The sequence below is a fragment of the Aspergillus brunneoviolaceus genome, assembly GCF_003184695.1.
Source record: "Aspergillus brunneoviolaceus CBS 621.78 unplaced genomic scaffold BO95scaffold_82, whole genome shotgun sequence".
Classification (NCBI taxonomy): Eukaryota; Fungi; Ascomycota; class Eurotiomycetes; order Eurotiales; family Aspergillaceae; genus Aspergillus; species Aspergillus brunneoviolaceus.
This window is the reverse complement of record NW_020290812.1, coordinates 21964-42619: the sequence shown is the minus strand read 5'-3', so window position 1 is coordinate 42619 and position 20656 is coordinate 21964. Positions and strand designations below refer to the sequence as shown.

The window sequence follows — 20656 nt, the reverse complement described above, 5'->3', positions numbered from 1 at the left end:
ATTTGTACTTAGATTTATAATCTATAATTTCTTAGTGGATATTTACCGATCAATAAGGATGTAAATACTAGAAGCGCCGATAGATTATAAAATCGACGTTGCATGTGACAATATAATATCAGTATCCAAAATGACCGATTATTCAAGATATTCGAACCATGTTACAGGAATAATAAAAACAACAAATATACTAAAGCTAGCTTTCTACAATCTATATATTACACAGGATAAGCAGTGGACTCTGATAAAAAAAAGATATATGAATTTGATTAAAAGCTTTAGCTCAGTCCTATAGAAGTTTTCATTATCATTTGTCTAGGTTCACGTCCATTGAAACTTTGAATTTTTGTTACATATGTGTACTGTTTTTCATCGACTATATACATAAACATGACTAGTCGAGAGTTCTGACCTCTTTATAACAGCGTAAGTAACCAACTTGACGATAAAGATCTTCTGACTGGCCACTCTCCCGTATCAATTCAGTCTGGTGGAAAGGATCTCACGTGTCTGGATCCATTTATCATTTTATCTATCCTTCTGCCTCTCGAATTGTAGACTCAGTCTCAAAATCATAAATCAATCCTTTACATATAGCCAGCTCCCTAGCCAACAGGCTATATGCCGCGCAGACATTCGGATCAGCCCCGGCCTGAAGGAAAAGTTATCATATACTCTACCCCTATATAGCCACCAAGTTGGCTGGCAGGGTTGTAAAAATAGGTCTCTATATACATATTAAGAAGAGTATAGTCTTCCCTATTTCATATATTAAAATGCTTCTTGTCTTCTTAAACGAGCATAAAGTCAACACAACCGCAGGAACAGCAAATAAAAAACAACAACAAAATAGGGCTCTATCGACCCCCACGCATTATATCGGAGCTGCACTTTCTCAGCCATAAAACAACCAGACCATCGGAGGTTTTCTTCGTCTGAAGGCAGAGCATTATACAAAGGCGCCGTCCGCCCTGATTGAGACTATTAAGATCAGCACTCTTTTGTTCGAGGAAATGCAACAAACACAGACTAGATACATCAACTTCGGCCTCCTCTTCGTCACGCCATCGGGCCACTCCTGAGAGGCGACAAGGCCCGCGGGCTGCAGTCGGTCGACCAAGCGTTGCACGGCGGCCTCACACCTCCAATATGTGGCTGTCTTATAGGCTGTATACAGCCTTCCGTCCTCACCAAGACGCCCTAAATACATACAGCAGAATTCATCGGCTGATACATCATCTTGGCCGGGGTCCACTTTTGTGTTAAGCAGAAGCTCTCTCCGTCCCGGAGACTTCAACACAACAGCTAAATGCAGCGGCGGCAAACAGATATCACCATACAACTCACAGCATTTCTGGTCGTCATCAAATCCGTGATATTAGATGGCGAGGAATATCGGGGCGATTGTTGTCAATTGCGATGTGAAGGGGTGTATCGGGAGCCGTGGGCAGATTTAGAGAATCTACAGAAGCAAGAAGAGCAGCGATGGCAGGCAGGTTGCCTATCCGGGTCCATTCTATAATTTCATGAATAGTTAGTATCCAACAACTTGCAATGCCTTTGAGGAGATTGGCTACAAAGAATTTGGAAGAATAAGGAATTATCCTCGAGATCAATCAATATCAAGAGGTGTAACCACTGGTCCTTGCAGTGAATTCCAACCACACTATCACCCGGACAAGTCCCTATCAGCCTTACTAGCTACACATGGGTGGCCTAAAAGGCACCCCCCCCCCTATCTTCCCCCAATCATCACACCTATGATTCTATCTGGAAAGTTCTCAATTTCGAAATCTAGTCTTCTGGGCCGCGGAACGACTCAGCTCCGCCAGAGACATATTGCCCAGGATCTCGAAGACCGCCACATCCGCCCCGATGCGCTTCCCGAACCAATTGCGCAGCTCGACCGCCACCAAAGAATTGATGCCGTTTGCATGCACCGACCGATCCACGTCGATCTCCTCCACGGGAAGGCCCAGGATCTGTGCCAGCTTAGCCACGACCCACTGCACGATCTGCGCCGCGGCCACCGCGACGGACGGGCTCGCTCGCAGCACGCTCGCGGCATCCGCACCCGCTCCGGCCTTCCCCGCTCCTTCTGCCGCAGCCCCAAAGGCTGAGGAAGGGGCGGCGGGATCCGGAGTCGGCAGGTGAGATTCGACGAGGTGGAGGGGCCGGAAATACGGCCGGTGCATCCAGTAGGGCGGGTCAAAGCCCTTGGCTTCCATCGCGGCGGGGCATTCGATGCCCACCACGACCTACGCTTCGGTGGGCGACGGCTGGGCGGTGGCGGCGTCGCAGTAGTGGGTCAGCAGCGCGTGCAGGTCGGCCGGGGTAACGTCCATGAAGTAGCCCAGACGGCGTAGCGAGTCCAGCATGCCGGCCGTCTCGGCGACGACCCCCTCGCCGAGCATCATGCCCAGGTCGATGGCGACGGCTCTCTCCCCGAGCTGCACCCGGTACCGCGCCAGCGCGTCCTTGAAGGTGTTCCCGGCGCAGTAGTTGGATTGACTGGGGGCGCCGAGCACCCCGCCTATCGACGAGAGGAGCACGAAGAAATTCATCCCCTTCGGGAGGAGAGCGTGCAGGTTCCATGAGCCGAAGACCTTGAGTCGTGTGCTGATGATGAAGTCCTCGTATGTCATGTTGGTGAATACGGCATCCTGAAGGGTTGGGCTGGGTGAGCGAATGTTTTCTTCTGGGTGGGGGGAGTTTCGAAAAAGAAAAAAGAAAAAAAAAAAAAAGAAAAAAAGAGTCGTCGTCACTCACTCTCAGCACCATGGTGCACTGGAGGCATCCTCGGATGGGAGGTAACTTAGAGGCATGCTCCTTCAATACATCGGCGAGTGAATTCGGCTGGATGATATCGCATGTCGGCGCCACCACCGTGACCCCGAGCACACCGAGATCCTGAAACAGCTGGCGCGCCGACTCGGACCAGGCCCCGGAGCGGGATAAAACGAGGAGATTCCGCGCTCCTCGACCTGCCATCCATCAACACATGCTCCGGCCCAGGCCGCCAAAGCCACCTGCAATCACATATGTCGCGTTCGCGTGGAACTGGTATTGTGATTTGTTGCGCATATCAGCCTGCACGGTGGTCAATCCATTGATGAGTTTGTTGTCTTTCATCAAACAAGAAAAAAAAAGAGAATTCTCATAGCTGCACTCACCGATACGGACTGCCGTGGGCCTAGATCTAGCACTACCCACCGGATATCTGACTTTTCTGCACGGTTTGTAGAGTTTGGGCAAGCTCCGAAGCCGCGAGGACTTTCAGCGGCGTCACCGGAACCACGGACCCGTCTAGCATAAGCTGTGACAGTTGCCGTAGAAGCTGCTGGACGATAGCGGGTTTCTGGCCATGGAGCTTAGTTACGTCCACGGCAGCAAGGGTGATACACCTGGACGCGGCGTTTCGGAGGAGACGGGGATGGTCATGCGGCCGATTGTTAGAAAGGTCTAAGCTGACCAGCGTGCCAAACGGTGCCAAAGCATCCAGCGATCCTTCCAACTCCTGGCTGTCGAAATTCAAGACCATATCCACCCCTCCCTGAGATAGCCCGCCAGATGCCATTGACTATCTCGAGGCCACCCTGGTGCTCGGAAAGGATGAACTCCGGGGAAAGGTTGAATTTTGCTCGCAAGATCTCTCGCTTCTCCTGGCTATGCTCTGTGACGAGGATTTAGCGCCCATGAGCTGAGCAAGCTGCTTAGCCAGCTGACCGACCGCGTTGGCTGCATGGCGCACAAGAACGGAGTCATCGGTCGAGATGCGTCCCAGAGTGCGTAGAGCATAAAGGGCCATCAATCCCGCCGTCGGGAGTGCGGCCGCCTCCACGAAAGAGATCTGCGGCAGCAAGGGAGCCGCAAACGCCACCGGCAGGCGCAGGAACGTGCGGCAGCAGGTGGGATATCGCAGGAAGACGCGGTCGCCGGCCTGGAACCCACTGCGCGAGCCCGCCTGCAGGACCTCCCCGGCACCCTCGGAGAAGATCCCGGTCTCGTCGTCGTCGTCGCCCGGGGCCTGCCCCGAGGCAATGAGATAGTTGGCGTGACCGACCCCACCGCGTGCACGTGCACGAGAATCTCCGACTCGTCCAGATTGCCACGCTGAGGCGTTTCCTCCATCTCTTCAACATTGAGCTGAACCAAGGGGACTGGATGTATATCCCGAAGGATAAGCGCTACTCCCTCAGAGTCGGGCCTCTCGGAGCAAGCATGAGCTACTGCTATCATTGCTGCCCCGCAGGCTGCGCATTGAACCCCACAGAACCGATTGACGATGTATCCTTCATGCGCGTTCGCCGTTCCATGCAGTAACAACCTGCGGTCGATGACACGGTCAACTTCTTGGTACCGTTTGCTGTGAATCTCCTCATAGCAGTAGCCGAAACAAAATGACTTGTTCCATAGTCCCACGGCAAATCTCAGTAACCATGTCAATCTATGCCTATGTCAGGTGTGAAGCTTACTATCTTTACCTGGAAAAGAAACATCAGCAAATGCAAGGTTAATGAACTCGGATGTTCCGTATGACGTCTAGGGCGGTACTGTTTGAACGGATTTCACTGGCAATACGCGGTTGCAATTCTTCGCATTTCGAAAAGCTTCTAAGAGCGTTGATAGTCGTCTCTTTGTCTTGAGGCCGGGGTCTAGTTCAGTCCTGCCGTTTAGGTAAAATCAAAAAAGGTCAACCTTTGCACCGTTTTGCCATCATCTGTACTTTGTTTGCACTGGACTTCGGTGTGCAACGCGTTGTCCAAAGACATCAATGATTGTACTAGCCCATCTTCGTTCACCAGCGTGACTGGGATTGTTATTTAGATTCTCGAATCGATCCGGCTGAGCCGAGGGGTCCGAATACCCGACCTCGGAGGCTCACGGGGGTCAACTAAGTTGATCCGCATCGGGTCTTTCTGTTTATTCAAGTATTGAAGCACTTATTTTTGCACATTAGACATGTGTTTTAGATCCTGATCAATATTTGATACATGAAGATTCTTGGGAAGATTAAATCAAGAAATATGATATGAAATATCGACCTTAGCGACCGAAATATCACTCAAACCAGTCGACATTCCCATCCGGCTTCCGCCGTAACCGGACCCGTTGGGGCCGTAAGCTGGGCGGGAGGGGCTTTACCGCAGTGGAGACAAGCACGGAGGGATGAACATGGGAGATGGCTTGGGAGCGTAATGCTCCTTCCAGCCGCACAAACCAAGGAGGCTAAGATTGGAGCAACAAAAAAGCGGATTCAGGTTGCGTTGCATTAGTCCTGGCCCTCATAAACCTATCCACTTGGGTTTTTTGTCTGTCGACCCATAGTTAGACTAGAATCCAACAACTACCCCACATACACTTTAGTTAAGCGACCAGGCCAGCCGATGCACCAACAAAAGATGCAATGTGAACCCCAACCAACTAACTCATAAGCACGTAACAAATTAGCGTCCATTTAGAGGCATATCCATAATCGTACCATCCCCTGACCCCAATGCAGTCCTGCATATAAAGCAACCGATCAAGCAAATTTCCCCCATAGCTTCCCAACCCTCTTACCCCCAAAGATGCCCACTCAACCCACCATTGTCCTCGTCCACGGCGCCTGGCACACTCCGGCCAACTACGCCCCTTTCATCATCGCCCTCGAGTCGCGGGGCTTCACCGTCCACTGCCCCCACCTGCCCAGCTGCACCAACACCTCCCCACCACCGGCCACCTACCAAGACGACGTGGCCACCGTCCGCAACCTGGTCACCACCCTCGTCAACAACGGCGACCGCGTCCTCATGATCCTGCACTCCTACGGCGGCGCCATCGGCACCGACGCAGCCCAAGGACTGGACTGGCCCTCGCGCGCAGCAGCCGGCCAACCAGGCGGGATTATCCACCTCCTCTACCTCTGCGCCTACATCCAACGCCCCGGCCGCACCGTCTGGGACGTGATCACCGAGGCCCAGATGACGGGCTTCTGGCCGCAGTTTGTTCGGGACCACGCGGACGGCTCCACCTTCCCCGTCGACCCCGTGCAGCTGTTCTTGGGGGACTGCGACGAGAAGCAAGTGGCCGCCGCGCTGCCGCATCTCGTGCGCAGCCCGTTGAGCGCCTTCCATACGCAGAGCGTCGGGGATGCGTGGCGGAGGCTGCCGGTGACCTACCTCACCACGACGAAGGATTACTCCGTGCCCCGCGTGTACCAGGATATCATGCTGAAGCACGTCGCGGAGGACGGAGTGACGGTCCGCGTGGTGGAGGTGGATACCGCGCACAGTGTGTTTTTGTCGAGACGCGACGAAGTGCTGCGGTTGGTGGAGGAGGCGGGGCGGGATGAGCGGAATCCTTGATTATGGGTGGTCACGTTTGTTTTGGGTGGTGTTAACTGCAAGTTGAGTTTGTAGGATCGGGGTACGGTTCTTGTCGTGTTGGGGGGATACGGCGGGTGGCAGCGAAAGCACGGGGGTCTATAGATATACAGTGGGGCGTAATGGATGCGGTAATTAGCACTACGTTATGCTTGATATGCCGCTCTAAATATTGAACAATATCAAGATATGTATCTTCAACAATCCCCAAAGGATGTTGGATTGATAAGCCACCTGTGGAACAATCACTAGCATTTTGAGCATCCATGCCCAGGTTGATAACCTCGATTGAGAACCTATCTTAGCTCCATGCCACCAATCACAGTGTCTGCAGAGCCCATCAATCAGGTTACATGTAATCATCACACCATAACCCTCAAAACGAGAGCCCTCTTCTGTCTCCCTTTTCTCAGGCAATCGTCTCTATCGCTACGGCAAAGCGCACACCTTCAAGAATTGACATGTGCAGCTATTTCTCACTGTCAATGAGCCGCGACTCAAAAGACGAACTCCTCCTTGCCTCTGCCCCCCTGCCCCGCCAGTTGGCGTCTCACCTCTGTTAGGGCCTTCAGGCCCGTTGGACTCTGGACAAGCAGTCTCCCCCATCTGCGTTCTAGACGGATCCTTCGTATAGCATACACAAGCGCACTCCGCACACGAGCCCGTTCGTGTTCGATATTCTCCTTCACCGTCAAGGGCCTGGGAGGAGGTCCTCACAAAAAGCACCACTGGCGGTAGGGACCCCCCGGCCACATTCCCGCCTATCTGGCAGTGACCGCAATATCCACCTGATGTTTTATCTTTTAGATCTTATACGAGAATTTGGGGAGCGAAAACCGCTCGATGGGGATGGATCTCGTAATCACATCTACTGGTAGTCTAATCCGGGTGGGGTTGTGAAGAGTTGGGGAACTACTTACATGTATGTATGCTTTCAGCTTCATAGCTCGGTTAGGAGCTCCACACCCGACATCGGGTATCCAATCCTAAGATCGGTAGGAAGCGAACATCTGCTCCAGCTAAAGAGTTCTCGAATCCATCCAGGCTGAGCCCCGGGTCCAAGCAAACACGAGGGCTACCGGGCGCACGGTAGCTCAAGATTGAGTTTCTTTGTTCATTGATCTGTACGGTGGCTTTTTAAATTCTTCCACTCGATTCCAAAGATTTGAGGCGATCTTCTCGTACAACGATGGATAGGTTCCAATCCCCCAACACTCTCTGCCAATCAAAACATTGCGTCTTCATCAATAGCCTGGACCAGTACAAACACATACCAAAAAGTCCCCGTCCAGCCAACAAGAAGATTACCTCACAGCGCGTGATGCAGAACCCCGCAAGCCAACCCCATTCCGACCCCCGAGTGGACTATAAAAGCCACCACGAGTACAACTCTGCAGACCGACTACTTACCCTACCCTACCAATTCCAGTCCCAACCCTATGCATATCAAGCCACAACCTTCCCACCATCACTTGCAACACCCTCTTTAAGAAATCATGAAGCCCACCACAATCCTCCTCGCAACCATCCTCCCCGCCCTAGCCATATCAGCAGCCGCCCCCGACCCCGACCCCGAACCCGAAGCCCCCGACACCGCGCCGGACGTCGATCTCAGCGAAAGAGCGGACGCCAACCCCCCCAAGACATGCAAGATCAACAAGGCGAATCCCCCGGATATCGCCCCATTCTGGGAGCTCCCCTGCGCGTGCACCGGGCGTGCAGGGCAGTGGACCCTCGGGACCGATATCAAGCTTGTCTGCCGGACGGAGGTTGCTGGGACGTAAGTTTTGGAAAAACATCCTTGCCTTTTCCCGTGTCCCCATCCGTCAGGGGGCTTTGGGTTTGGTGCATGGGGCATACTATCCCCAAACGGGGTTCCTCTCCCTCTCAGGGGTACTAATGAGTTCTGGTGATGCTAGGGATTGGTATAAGACCAAATCCGGGTTCTGGGTCCGGAACCTGAAGGCTGGAACGCCCGGACCGGGATGTAAGGGTAAGTAGAGACGATCCACCCACTCCTTCCCGGTCAGCCTCACAAGACCCTCATCTGATCGATTCATCAACAGGCGGGATCCCTGCGGGGCTGCCGAACTGCGATATCTGAACTTGGGTCACAGGGACAGGGACTTCTTCGAGGTCCTTGCCTGCTTGCCCCGGATCCCGGCGGCAGCCACTCACTCACTCACTCACTCACTCACTCACTCACTCACTCGCCACAAAATGGAATGCTGGGTCATTTCACCTGATCAGTCAACGCACATGAATGAATGTTCTTTTGATAGCGTCAATCAATCCAAAAGTGACCTACTTTGGTTGCAAGGTTCGGAATTAGGGCACTGTGCTTCAGTCACTTATGCAATATGCGTACTTGCTTGGCAGAATGTTACGTCCAGCCCATGAGAGGTATACAATCAAGCCTCGCATCGCATGACATCGCATCTATTCTGCTGTGTGAGATCCCATAGTGTTATCCTCGGTGAACTTGTTCGTTAGCTTGCACGGCAGCCTTTTCTCCCCAGAATGTCCTAAACGCTTGGCACAAACAGGATGATCCCTGGTTGTTCTAGCGCCTGTACGAGAAGACTAGCAGCCGAAAGAATTTGAACGCGATAGCGAATACCATTCGAGAACCCATAGGCAGTCAGTATTTCCAATCCAGAAAGAAGATCGACAGGATGGATTCTAGTCTGCACTACCCAAACCCGGGATAAATCATTATAGTTTATGCGCATATCCCCACGGAGTTATTTCTTCGCCGCACAGTTCCCTGCTGCTTTTAAGTACTGGTCTCCCCAGCTATTTCTCGGCGTGTATCGTGTCAGTCTCGAACGGGTGAGGACTGGGGTTGTGGAACTGGTCTGCGAAGCCGGAGATGGATCTCGTGGGTATCCTCGTATAGATGCAGGCGGATCAGAGGTAGAAGTGGGTCATGATTGGGAGGATAAGAGGGCGATCCACAGGATTGGAGACAGTCGGATCGAAAGAGAGTGTGTTGTCGGGCTGAACTGGCCGTTTGCGGCTGCTGGACTGCTGGAGCTGATCAGCAACGGTCGCCACTTCGCAAGTTACAACTACGTATAAACTAAGCGAAGTGGTTGCAAAGTCTTCGAAATTAAGCTGACCCGCGATGAATCGTTGCTTCTTGTTATTATCTGCTATGCCCAAACCCTTGTATAATAGATCTAGATCCATCACTCTGGTCAAAAATACCATGTCTCCTCTAATTCAAATCCCAGCATTGAGGCTACCGGATGTATAGCGTCAGTCACAGCATCTCACAATTCTAAACACCGATGCAGAAATATGACTTACCACGTTTTGAATCACCACGGTGGTCCCATCCGTCACCTGCGTCCGCACCAACTGCCGCCCATCCGTGGCGGCCGGCACGAATGGGTTAGGGTTGATGACCGGTCTGCCCGCAGTGCCCCCTGTGCACGGCACCACATCGCCCAGCGCCGCCCGGGGAATTCCGTCCGTTAGCCCGGCATCCAGCTTATACTGGTTGGCTGTGTTCAGGAGGTACGTCTTGATTGCTTGGGACATGCTTCCCAGCCCGTTGGCCATGAACTGCGCCCGCAGGTCCGGCTGGGACAGATAGTAGGCGACCATGCCGGCCGTGATGGCGGTGGCCTGGGAGGTGCCCGCCGGCTCGACCGCGTAGACATTCAGCTGCGAGGTGTCCACCCCTTGGTCGTTGTATCCCACAGTCGCGCAGTCGACGTTGGTGCCGATATTGTAAAGGGTGAGAATGCCGCGCTGCTCTTCGTCGCGGAACTGCGAGGTCGGGTTGCGACTGTTATCGAACAGAGCGTTTCCGACGACGATCAGGGGCGTGTCGGCGCCGCCCTTGCCCCGGGGGTACAGGTAGTTGAGATCCAATTGCGCAGGCTCACGTTGCTGGGTTGCATCGTTTCCCGCGCTGCAGATCACCGCAACACCGAGGTCATAGAACCACTGCAGATATTTGTCGAAGACGTCCCGATACGGCTCGTCAAGCGGATTGAGACTTCCGCCCCAGAGGAATGCCTGCCGAGGACCGCCTTTTTCATGAGGTTTAGGTTAGCAGGGAGAAGAAGGGTAGAAATAAGGTACATGAGAGGGAAAGGCAGACTTACCGAAAGACATGGAGATGACGGCGTTGCCCTGGGCGCCATTGTTCACAATATGCCGGTAAATCTCATGGAAGACAAAGGCCGCCCGGCGGGCGCGCATTTCCAGTATCACCCCAGATTTGGATATCACCAGCTCGACGGCGACGAGACGGGCAGTTTTTCCCATCGAGTGATACGCCCCTGTCGCGAGGGAGGTCATACATGTTCCGTGGCCATTCCGGGGTACGATCGTTAGCCCCGTCTTCCGAGTGCCCACGTCGTCCACGCCGAAGCTGTCATATAGCCGGTCGGTAAAGGACTTGATAGGGCAATGTCAGCATATACCGCAGGTTCTGGATATAGCTGTGTGGCTGACTACTTACCTCATGTCCAGCCAGGAAGGCGGAGTCAATGACATAGACAATGGGCGCGCCGTTGGCGTTCGCATTCGAGGGATCATTGTAAATCAAGTCGTCGAAGCTCAGATAGTCCCCATACAGGTTGCTGTACCGTGATACCTGAGAAAGCCATTGGAGATGGCCGGGGCTCTGCTGTTGGAGATAGAAGCGACTGTTGGCCGTCGGCTCGATGCGTGCCTGAAGGTGCGGCTCCCTTTCCGTGGCGTTCGGGTTGTTGTCATTCAACCACTCATTCAACCACGGCTCGTCAAGGTGATTATTCATGGAGCCAGGATGCCTGGACCCCGCTGGCGTGGCGCTATACGACCTCTTCTTCGCTGATACTGCGTCATTCAGGGTATCGTCGTTGCTATCCAGGTCAATTTCTCCATCAACACTCCACGCGTCAACGATGGGATTGCTATTGAACTCTTCGGCGGTGCATTGATCGACGATTCCCATGTAGACAAACTATAGTCACAATGCCTTGGTAAGTACGAGCCGTGGTAAATGGGGAGTTCAAAGCGAGAAGCTTACGTTCGGCTGCCACGACTCGGTAAATTGAAGAGCCTCGGGGTCTTTTGGCAGGGTTGCCACGAAGTCTTGGAACTCCTGAACGGTGGTCCCTTCCACCGTCATGATAATGACCGGGCTCGTGGTAGCTGTGGCGGCACAGGAAGTGGAAGAGGTAGAAGAGGTGAAGGATGTGGTGGAAGTCGCCGTGGTCATCATGGTGGTGGTGGTGGGCATGATGGTCGGTGCCGCGACGGGTGGCGATCCGTTACTTTCGAACAACGCGGCCAGAGTTGCCATGACGAGGACTATGCTAAATGAGTACCAGGTCCAGCACGACGGTTCTGACACAAAGGCTTACAGATTCCAGTTGCCGAGGCAGCCGCAGAGACAGGGAGTCCGATAGCATTGATCTGTCAAGGTTAGGTCAACATGTTCGTCGTTTGGGAGATATCACGCAGACAGACCGTTATCCTAAGTTGAGAAATACTCGCTGCGGCGTCGATGGCCGGGGCAACGCCAGCAGCAATGGCGTCAGAGAGCTCGACGAGATTGGCATTGAGATCACGGATCACCTCGATCATTTGGCTCTGGAGGGCATCCACTAGTGTCCAAAACTGTGAGAATGCTAGCCATGGCCATGAAAGAATCGAACATACCTGCATTATCCCACTCCTCAAACGCATCTTCCGACACGCGCGGATCGTCTTCGTTAATGGTATCCAGGCGCCGTCCCAACGTCAGCAACCTGTCACCATTTGACTTTGCTGCCGACAGACTACTCGACGCCTCATTTGCATCACTCTGATCTCCCATAATCTGCAGCTCAATCTGCTCATACTCACTCTGATCCGCACGCTTCACCTTGGCCGAAGAAGACTGCAACAGACCCTGCAGCGTCTCCAGATGGTTCTGGTATGATTCGAGCACTTGCAGCGCCTGCCAGACACTCGCGTTGTACTGGTGAATGGCGTCTGCCAGCTCCGCGTAGGTGGGATCCTCCCAGGATCGATCAGCGTAGATCTGCACGCGGTTTCCCCCGCCGCAGGTCTCGCCCGCGTTGCCGGAACAGGGCATGTTGCAGTCGCTGTCCGAATAGGCTGTTCCGTCGTGGATGGTGTTTCCGACGAAACATTGTCTGGGAGGTTAATGTTAGTCTGTCTACGACACAATGTATGAGGTTGATAGGGACCGTACCTGCTATATTCGACACCCGCGTATCGCCATGCACCGGCTTTGGCGATGGATACGCAGGCCTCGATCGTCATGCCCGTGGCGTCCTCTTTCGAGTCGGCTACAAGAACGCGGGGGCTCTCTTGGTCGGAGTAGCAGCCTAGGAAGGAGAAAGAGTCCACTTGGGCTGGTTGGGTCGGGGTTGAAGAGGCAGATGAGGTGTTTGTGGTCGTGGTGGACCTCGATGTCGTCGAAGTGGAAGAGGCTGAGGAAGTGGTAGTGGTCGTCTTGGAGGTGGTAGAGGTGGAAGTAGCAGTCGTGGTAGACTTGCTAGTTGTAATCGTAGTGCTTGTGGTGCCTTTTGTGGTAGTACTCGTCGTAGTGGTCGAGGAAGACACGACCGGCGGCAGAGAGGTCGTCGTACTCGAAGACGTCGATCTTGTAGTAGTCGTAGTAGTCGACTCAGCACCGCCGACACACTGATTACTACCACAAGTCTGGCCAGGGCTGCACACGTTACACGCGGTTCCAATACTGCACTGGATGCTGGGGAAGTCGCAGCAGACTGCGTCAGACGTGTAGCAGTTGCCATGGCTGCGCCAATCGTCAGCAAGAATCCCAGCCTAGGTATTTTCACACGATAAATCAAAGCTCACCAGCATAGACCACTATCGCAGCCAACACCTTGCAGCGTCGTAGGATTCAAAGCACACCACTGCAACCCGGGCGGCGCGCAGGCGTAGTTGCCCTCGAAATTGATGCACGTCTCCCCAGACGGACAGACCACATCGCTCGGGCAGTCCGACTGCTGGCAAAAGAAGCCTTCGGGGCAAGAGGGATCTGCCGACGACGTTGCGCGACGGACATTTTTGGGTGCTGATAGAGGGGCTCTTAGGGGACCAGCGGCGGAAGACGCCACGAGGCCCAAGGCATATAGCCAGGCTACTGCCCTGCCCACGGTCATCTTGTTGATGCGCAGATGACCCAAAGCCTATTGATACTCGGTCACTGATCCCTGACTCTGAAGGAATGCATTGTGTTCTTATAGTAGACCCTCTCACCAGGGAATGATGTCGGAGCAGCAACCCTGATAGGACGGGCTGCCACGCGAGCTGAACAACCGGACCCGCTATACAGCCAGAACTAATGTAGGGACATGGATTTTTCTTCACGCCAAGCCATGAAAACGAGGTGGTGACTATCCTCGTCTATTGGGGACCATCAGCCTCAGGGACACTAAAGGACACTAAGAGGCACTAACCCGCCGCTAAAAGAAGGGGTTTGTGCCTCATGATCCCCATAAACCCTCACGCAGCTCGTGTTCGGTAATTTGCTTACGCTCGGCAGCTGAAGTAGATTACTGATCCGTCTCCACTACTACGGCCCATGTGGTTTCTGCATGACTCGTCACTGCAAATATATAGTAAATAATGCCCTTGCATGTTCAGTTTGAGGGGAGCTTCATCTCACTCATTTGCCAGTTCACAGCCGGCCATGTCCCGGTTATACGCCCTCTTAGGGCTCCTCGCCTCCGCGGCCGCCCTCAACCCCTCCTGCAGCCCGGGGGCAACTTCGACCTCACCAAATGGAACCTCCAACTCCCCACGGGAAGCACGGGGAGTCCTCAGATGATCTCGGGGTCGTCGTTAGCCGGATGCAGCGGCTACAGCAGCAGCGTCTTCTACACGGACGGCTCGACCGGCGAGCTGGTCATGACGGTGCCGGGGGTCCCCGTCGAGTGCGGGCTGCGTCACCACGCCCAACAGCAAGCACTGCCGGACCGAGTTTCGCGAAATCAGCCCGTCCAGCTGGAGTCCCAACAATGGGAACAATCGATTGCGGGTGACCTTGTCAGTGCCGCAGCCGGACGACTCGTCGCATGGGACGGTGATCGGACAGATCCATATCGATGACTCGATCTCTTCGTGAGTACCAGCTTCCTACCGTTGACTTGACATGAATGCTCATTCGATTGCAGAAAGCCCGTCTGCGAGTTGTTCTACAGCTCCTCCGGCCAAATTACGATGGGGGTGGAGCGCACCCGCGCCGGCGGCGAACTGCTCTACACCACGATCGCCACCATCCCCGTGGGCACGAGCTTCACCTACGAGATCCGGTACGAGAGCGGCCAGCTCTCGGTGGCGGTCAACGACGGCGGGTTTGTGCAGCTCTCCCAGTACGAGCTGGCCAACCCCAACAGCTACTTCAAGGTGGGCAATTACAACCAGGGCGACTCGTACTCCGAGGTGCGCATCCAGTCGATCACCGTGACGCACGGGTCGGCCGCCTCAAACACGGGCTCCGCGCATCCCGTATCGACCATCTCCGTGGCCGGGATCGGGCCGCGGGAGGTTCTGTATGCGCTCGACGCGACGGTGAAGCCGTACCCGTCGCCGACGGGGGCGTGCGCCGCGGCGCCGACCAAGTACTCGGACAACACGGTCAACCTGCGGTTGTACTATGAAGATAACTGCTGCCATGATGTGGAGACGGCGCATATCGGGACATTCAACGTGTGCCATAACTCCGATGGTCCGTTTGCCTCGATTGAGCAGGCTGTCGGGGCGAATCTGTTCGACCGCGGCATCCATATCGTCGCCTACGATGGGCTGGACTGCACCGGGGGCTCGACCAGTTTTAGTTTGAGTAACAGCAAGGGGTGTCAGGCCGTGACCAGCGGGACCAGATACCAGAGCTTCATGATCAGCGAGCCGCAGACGTGTGCGGTGACGGGCCCGGCCATCGCGAGCGACAACACGGTGACGATGGAGCTGTATTCGGATGTGGGCTGCTGCACCACAGTGGAGACGATCAAGATGGGCAACACAGGGACGTGCCATGAGGCGGACGCGGCGTTTCACTCGTTCAGCCAGGCGGTAGGCACCAACGAGTTTGGGTGGAATATCCACATCCACACCTTCACCGAGTCTGGGTGTCAGGGCACGTACGACTCGTTCTCGCTGTCGAACGCGGCCACCTGCAACAAGAATGGGGTCGCGTGGAAGAGCTTCATGATCGCGCAGGACTGCACGCGGCACGATCTCACGGCCAAGAATGACAATACCGTGTCGTTGGCGCTGTATCGCGACGGCGAGTGCTGCGTGTTCAATGGCGAGGATATCGACCTGGGGACCGTGGGCAGCTGCCACAATGCCAACGACAAGTTTGGGAGCATCACCCAGGCGGTCGGACAGAACATGTTTGGGAAAAAGGTCCATGTCCAGCTCTTCGAAGGGGCTGATTGCACGGGGACGATGAAGGACCACAGTCTGACCAACGCGAACGGGTGGTGCAGCGCTGGCGGAGTGGATGAGGAGTTCCAGAGCTTTTGGATCAAGAAGCAGTGCGATGCGCACGAGCTGTCTGTGACTGGCAGTTATGAGGTGGCGCTGGCCTTCTGGCAGGATGGGAACTGCTGTGAGTATCAGACTGAAGCCCAGCAGGGCCGGTTCGTGATCGGCGAGTGCCGCAACACCGAGGCGCCGTTTGGCAGCGTCACGCAGGCCGTGGGCCAGGACGTGTTTGGGAATAACATTCACATCCAGGTGTACGAGGGTCTGGGCTGCACCGGGTCGAGCAAGCGATTCAGCCTCACGAATGCGGATGGGTGGTGCAGTGACGGGGGGGTGGCCGAGCAATATCAGAGCTACAGCATTGCGCCAGAGTGCGGGTGGAAGGATCCTGCGAATACCAACGCCAACACCGTCACCATCGAGTTATACTCCGACGTGTCCTGCTGCTCATATGTCAGCGAGACGGTTCTTGGTGTTGCCAGTACTTGTCATAATGCCCCATCGAGCGGTTCCGTGGCTGGGATGGGCATTGGGGCCGGTTCTTCGTGGGATGGTGCGCTGCTGGAGCTTTACGGTGAGAAGGATTGTGCAGGAGACTTCAAGTATTTCGAGTTGTCGGGAGACCTTGCTGGGGCATGTGCTGTTACCGGAGGTGTAGTTGCCAGCTGGCGTTTAGTGGAGAGTCAGCAGGTCAGCAGCTGATTTAGGATAGTAGTAGGAATAAAGGTCTAACCTTTGTAGATCCAAGACAGCCTACTGAGCCGGTAGAATCATGTCAACGAAGTATAGATGAGAACTCATATAGTGAGGTTTTGTAGAAGGTTGACTTTTTCACTGACTGTATGGAAGATCACTCATCTTGTCTTGATCTGTCCGCCCCGCACTATATATAGAGGTAGTCGTGAGTGGTGAACGAACCCAAATTAAGACAACACCCCCAAACAAGAACAGAGATTGAATCTTATAGATACCAGGGAAACCCCCGGACCTCCCTTGTCAAGACAGTTGCCAAAGAACAATCAGAACATCATATAGAATCATGGGGCTTTGAAGCTTTCCGGGGGGGAACCCCCGGACCCCCCTTCCTTATAGCCAAAACAGAACAACAGAGAGATAGAGCTGCACAGTATCATCAACAAAATTTCATTAATCTTATAAGAAGACCGCGGGCGACCCCAGGGCCTATGAAAACGACCTCACAAGACAATCACTCAATCTCCACAACCTCAACACCCCCCCTCACAGTCTCATTATTCCCCGGAACAAACGGCAACGCCCCCCTCAATCCCACCAGAAACCTCTCCACGAAACCATCATCATCCACCGGGCCCCGAATACACTCCACCAGCGCGACCCCCTCCCCCTCCTCCTCATCGCCCGACCCCAGCGACCCAGCATAATCCACCCTGTACCCGAACGCCACCTCGGGCGCCCCCTCCCACGCCGCGCCCACCGTCACCAACCCGACGACATCGACCCCGTCGCGCACGACCACCGGCCAGCACTCCCAGAGCACGCGCTTGCGGCGCGCCAGCTCCGCCTCCCGGCAGGGATCCGGGAGGAAGGTAGCGCGCTCCGGCGCGGCGGTGGGGTAGGGCTGGCGCTCCTCGCGGGGATGCGGGGTGATCACGATCAGGAAGATGCCGTGGGCGGGCGTGGCGACGGCCAGCTGGGTGTAGTGCAGGATCAGGTCGCCTGGGTAGTTGGTTTCGCGCGGGGTGGCGGTGATGGTGTAGGTTTGGGTCTCGGTGTCCGGGAAGAGGCTGCGCAGGCGGTGGAGCCATTCGGCGTAGCGGTTGGCGGGCCCCATTTTTGCGGTTGATCTTGGTAAGTTGGTTGGTTGGTTGGTTAGACGGTGTTGAGGGTGTGGGTGCTTTGTGTGGTTAGTGGGTTGGGGCTGTTTGTTTGTTGCTCAAAGGGAGGTAGAGAGGTAGACGGAGGTTTTATATCTTACTTCTTTGCTGGGGGTTGATCGAGATTGGAGGTTTGTTCTGTGGTGGTGGGATGGCTGCAAAGGACTAGCTGGTGAAGACCGGTTTGTTCTTTGTGGGAGGGCTCTGATCAGGACTGTGCTTTGTTGACTCTCTCTGTCTTGGTTGGCAAAGTCGAGAGAGTATCAGTTGTGGTGATGTGGATGTGAAGGTGTGAGTGAGTAGAATCGCTGTTGATGAAGATAACAACTTCACACTGGAGCTATGACCTGGGCCTGGAGACGGCTACGCAACAGTTCATCGGTGTAGCTTTGTTCCTGGTTCTTACTATACTAGGCTTGTTGCTGTTTGCTACACTTCTCACCCTCTGTATCGAACTCACTATCAAGTTGATATCAACTGAGAATCTCCCGCCAAACGTCCAACAGCCCAAAGAGCAAACAACTTGAAAGAGTACCACCACCCACAAAGAGCCACCGCTCCTCACACACATGTAAATAGCCCTCTCATATTGCCCCCGGAATGACCTCGAAACCATCATCAACCTCCACCAAAAACAAACCTACGACACACACACTACAGTCCACCACTCAAACCAAACAACAAACCCTCCCACGACAATGGACTTCCCATGGCCGCCCCCAAGCCCACCAAGCGGCAGCAACGACAGCCTGGCCGACGAACTACCAGACTACAGCACCTCACCCACCGCATGGCTTGCCGCAGTCGCCAGGAAGGTCTACCCGGCCTCCGACTGCTACCACGAGTGGGACATCCAAATCACCACCGAGGCAGCAGCCCCGGCCTCCTCCTCCGAGGACCACCGCAGCACCCCCCGCTGCGACGTGATCACGATCTCCCATTCTGCGTCGCGCACCGTGCTGATCCTGGTCGCCGGCCCGGACGATGATGAGGTTTCCCTCGAGTCCCCGCGATCCGAAGCAGAAGAAAAAGCAGACGCCGCCGTCATCATCTGGCAGCGCCGCCGGGCGTGTCTGCAGCAGCAGTGGGAACGCCACAACCTGGGCGACGAGTCCGACGAGACCAAGGCGCCGTCCATCCACGGCGCCGTGCTCGTCCGCGGCCAGATCATCTTGGGGAGTACCCGGGCTCTGCCAGCCCATCGTGGGTCAACACCACGGATAACGATGCCCCGTTGGAGCCATGGCGATTGTCCGAGAATGAAGGCAGGGCCTGGTTTGCCGATAAGCTGCTGGAGATCCGGTTGTCTGCCGGGGAGCCCCGCTATGAGGTGGCGTACTGGGTCTGGACGAAGCTGGGACTGTCGTATGCGGACTGGTTGAATCTTGGGAAATACGACCCGCTTGAGTTTGAGTAAGCAATTCACCTCACCCACCCCATTTGTGGTTGTGTCATGGTCTGAGGTTGTCATAGTCTGAGGAAGATTTCACAATTGAATTTCAAAGATATTCTGATATTATAAGTCTGATGCATCGTAGTAACCACACCTTACTGCAGCTTTATTCCCTTTTCTTGTCCGCGAGTTCGCCCTCCTCGGCGAACCGCAGGCGCTTGCCGTACACCCACTTGGTGCGGCCGAGAAGAGTCCCCGCCGCGAATCCCAAGTACGCGCCTGCCAGAATGGTGATGGGGAAGGCTTGCCACGGACGGTCCCTATGGATCATTAGCATGTCATATGAACCGACTAGTATCACCCTTGAACCCTGCACTGCACGCCCAGACACTGCATCCCACTCAAACAAATAGGCAATGAACTCACCAGTCTAATGGAATAGGCACCGCGCCCAACCAAGCCCCAACGCAAGTCCCCAACGCCGCCCCCCACACGGCATCAGCCGGCCGACCGGCGCCCCAGACCTCCCTCCAGACCGCCCCATCAACCCCATGCACGTAAACCAAGGGCACGGCCGCCAGGAGAGCCATATGCGCCGCACAGAGCGCCGTCTGGGCATGATGCGTGGTGAACGGGGCGCCGAAGAGAACGAGGAGGATGGCCAGAACCGGGGTGGCCAGGAGGGCCGTCAGGATGAGGGCGAGGAGTGAAGGCTGGACGAGGTCGCACATTAGCATGGTCTTATCTAGTACATCGTAGCAGTAAGCGTAGCATAGATTCTGCTACACTTGCACGTGTCACAATAATCTTGCAAGAAAAAGCACTTACAATAACCTTCCCTCCCAATCCACCCAGCACCCCACCCCCTACGCCCGCGCCCGCGCCGCCGCTTCCACCACCACCGCCCTTGCGACGCGCAGGCCGTCCCGGACGGAGAATGATGTTGCTCGAGCTGGAGCTTGTTCCGGAAGGGGTCGCACCGGAGGAGCTGTTGCCCAGGGTGTTGTCAAGCGACCCGCCCGCCGGTGGGAGACAGATGATCGCAAACACGACCTGACTGGCGGCCAGGAACGGAAGCGCGTTTAACATCTCCGACACGGGATCGTTGACGAGTTGGGGGAAGCGGACGGCGAATCCCAAGAGAACGGCCGCGGGGTGGGCGAAGGAATAAATGCGCGCGAGCTGCGAGGGGAGGATGCGAACGGGGGGTGAGGACTTGAGGATCGGCGGGGGGCCGCCGCCGCTGTTGCTGCTGCTGCTATTGCTGCTGTTGTTGTTGTTGCCGTGGATAGCGGACATTGCTCCGGTCGTTGTGGGTGAGGGAGGAGAGGAGACCATCTTGTGCGCCAGAAATTGACAAGAAACAAAGCTGTCAAGATGAGGTGGAGGCAGCTCGGGGAAGAAGAAGCTGGGAGAAGGAGAGAAGGGGAACCCCCGGAGAAGGCGGAAGCGGAAAGAATCGAAAAACGGGGCCGGGTGCCTCAGGTGTCAACACCTCGGGGGTACAGTAAAACAGTACAGTACAAACAGTACAAACTAGTTAGTCTAACCACTGCATCGCGCGCGCACATTGA

At 55.2% G+C, this 20656-nt stretch overlaps 8 protein-coding genes across 8 annotated transcripts; 5 read left to right on the top strand and 3 right to left on the bottom strand.

Annotated features, from left to right (window-relative positions):
- Positions 1 to 1781: 1781 nt before the first annotated feature.
- BO95DRAFT_435925 (MDR/SDR family oxidoreductase) lies at positions 1782 to 4772 on the bottom strand (the record flags this gene model as incomplete). The annotated part of the gene is made up of 8 exons (XM_025585202.1): positions 1782 to 2258; positions 2340 to 2663; positions 2770 to 2984; positions 3174 to 3229; positions 3303 to 3553; positions 3596 to 4027; positions 4069 to 4453; positions 4699 to 4772. 8 exons carry the CDS (start codon positions 4770 to 4772, stop codon positions 1782 to 1784), a joined length of 2214 nt encoding a protein of 737 aa, XP_025437762.1.
- A 798-nt stretch (positions 4773 to 5570) lies between these two features.
- BO95DRAFT_485624 (alpha/beta hydrolase) lies at positions 5571 to 6412 on the top strand (the record flags this gene model as incomplete). The annotated part of the gene is made up of 1 exon (XM_025590410.1): positions 5571 to 6412. One exon carries the CDS (start codon positions 5571 to 5573, stop codon positions 6345 to 6347), a length of 777 nt encoding a protein of 258 aa, XP_025437761.1. The 3' UTR covers positions 6348 to 6412.
- A 1449-nt stretch (positions 6413 to 7861) lies between these two features.
- BO95DRAFT_435923 (uncharacterized protein) lies at positions 7862 to 8469 on the top strand (the record flags this gene model as incomplete). The annotated part of the gene is made up of 3 exons (XM_025585201.1): positions 7862 to 8145; positions 8285 to 8358; positions 8432 to 8469. 3 exons carry the CDS (start codon positions 7862 to 7864, stop codon positions 8467 to 8469), a joined length of 396 nt encoding a protein of 131 aa, XP_025437760.1.
- A 1116-nt stretch (positions 8470 to 9585) lies between these two features.
- BO95DRAFT_467980 (uncharacterized protein) lies at positions 9586 to 13507 on the bottom strand (the record flags this gene model as incomplete). The annotated part of the gene is made up of 10 exons (XM_025589326.1): positions 9586 to 9609; positions 9678 to 10408; positions 10484 to 10778; positions 10843 to 11328; positions 11395 to 11678; positions 11732 to 11783; positions 11838 to 11974; positions 12030 to 12508; positions 12568 to 13137; positions 13200 to 13507. 10 exons carry the CDS (start codon positions 13505 to 13507, stop codon positions 9586 to 9588), a joined length of 3366 nt encoding a protein of 1121 aa, XP_025437759.1.
- A 583-nt stretch (positions 13508 to 14090) lies between these two features.
- Positions 14091 to 14936, top strand: BO95DRAFT_507070 (uncharacterized protein; the record flags this gene model as incomplete). Its single annotated transcript, XM_025591226.1, has 2 exons — positions 14091 to 14468; positions 14522 to 14936. A coding segment is annotated over exon 2 (369 nt), but the record flags the coding sequence as incomplete, so codon positions are not given.
- Positions 14937 to 17043: 2107 nt separating this feature from the next.
- On the top strand, positions 17044 to 17716 carry BO95DRAFT_507067 (uncharacterized protein; the record flags this gene model as incomplete). Its single annotated transcript, XM_025591225.1, has 1 exon — positions 17044 to 17716. A coding segment is annotated over one exon (615 nt), but the record flags the coding sequence as incomplete, so codon positions are not given.
- A 354-nt stretch (positions 17717 to 18070) lies between these two features.
- BO95DRAFT_275263 (uncharacterized protein) lies at positions 18071 to 19299 on the top strand. The gene has a single exon (XM_025581611.1). It carries the CDS (start codon positions 18388 to 18390, stop codon positions 19069 to 19071), a length of 684 nt encoding a protein of 227 aa, XP_025437756.1. The 5' UTR covers positions 18071 to 18387; the 3' UTR covers positions 19072 to 19299.
- Positions 19249 to 20420, bottom strand: BO95DRAFT_456739 (PIG-F family protein; the record flags this gene model as incomplete). The annotated part of the gene is made up of 3 exons (XM_025588430.1): positions 19249 to 19402; positions 19509 to 19795; positions 19911 to 20420. The coding sequence occupies 3 exons, from the start codon at positions 20418 to 20420 to the stop codon at positions 19249 to 19251; spliced, it is 951 nt and encodes a 316-aa protein (XP_025437755.1).
- Positions 20421 to 20656: the final 236 nt, after the last annotated feature.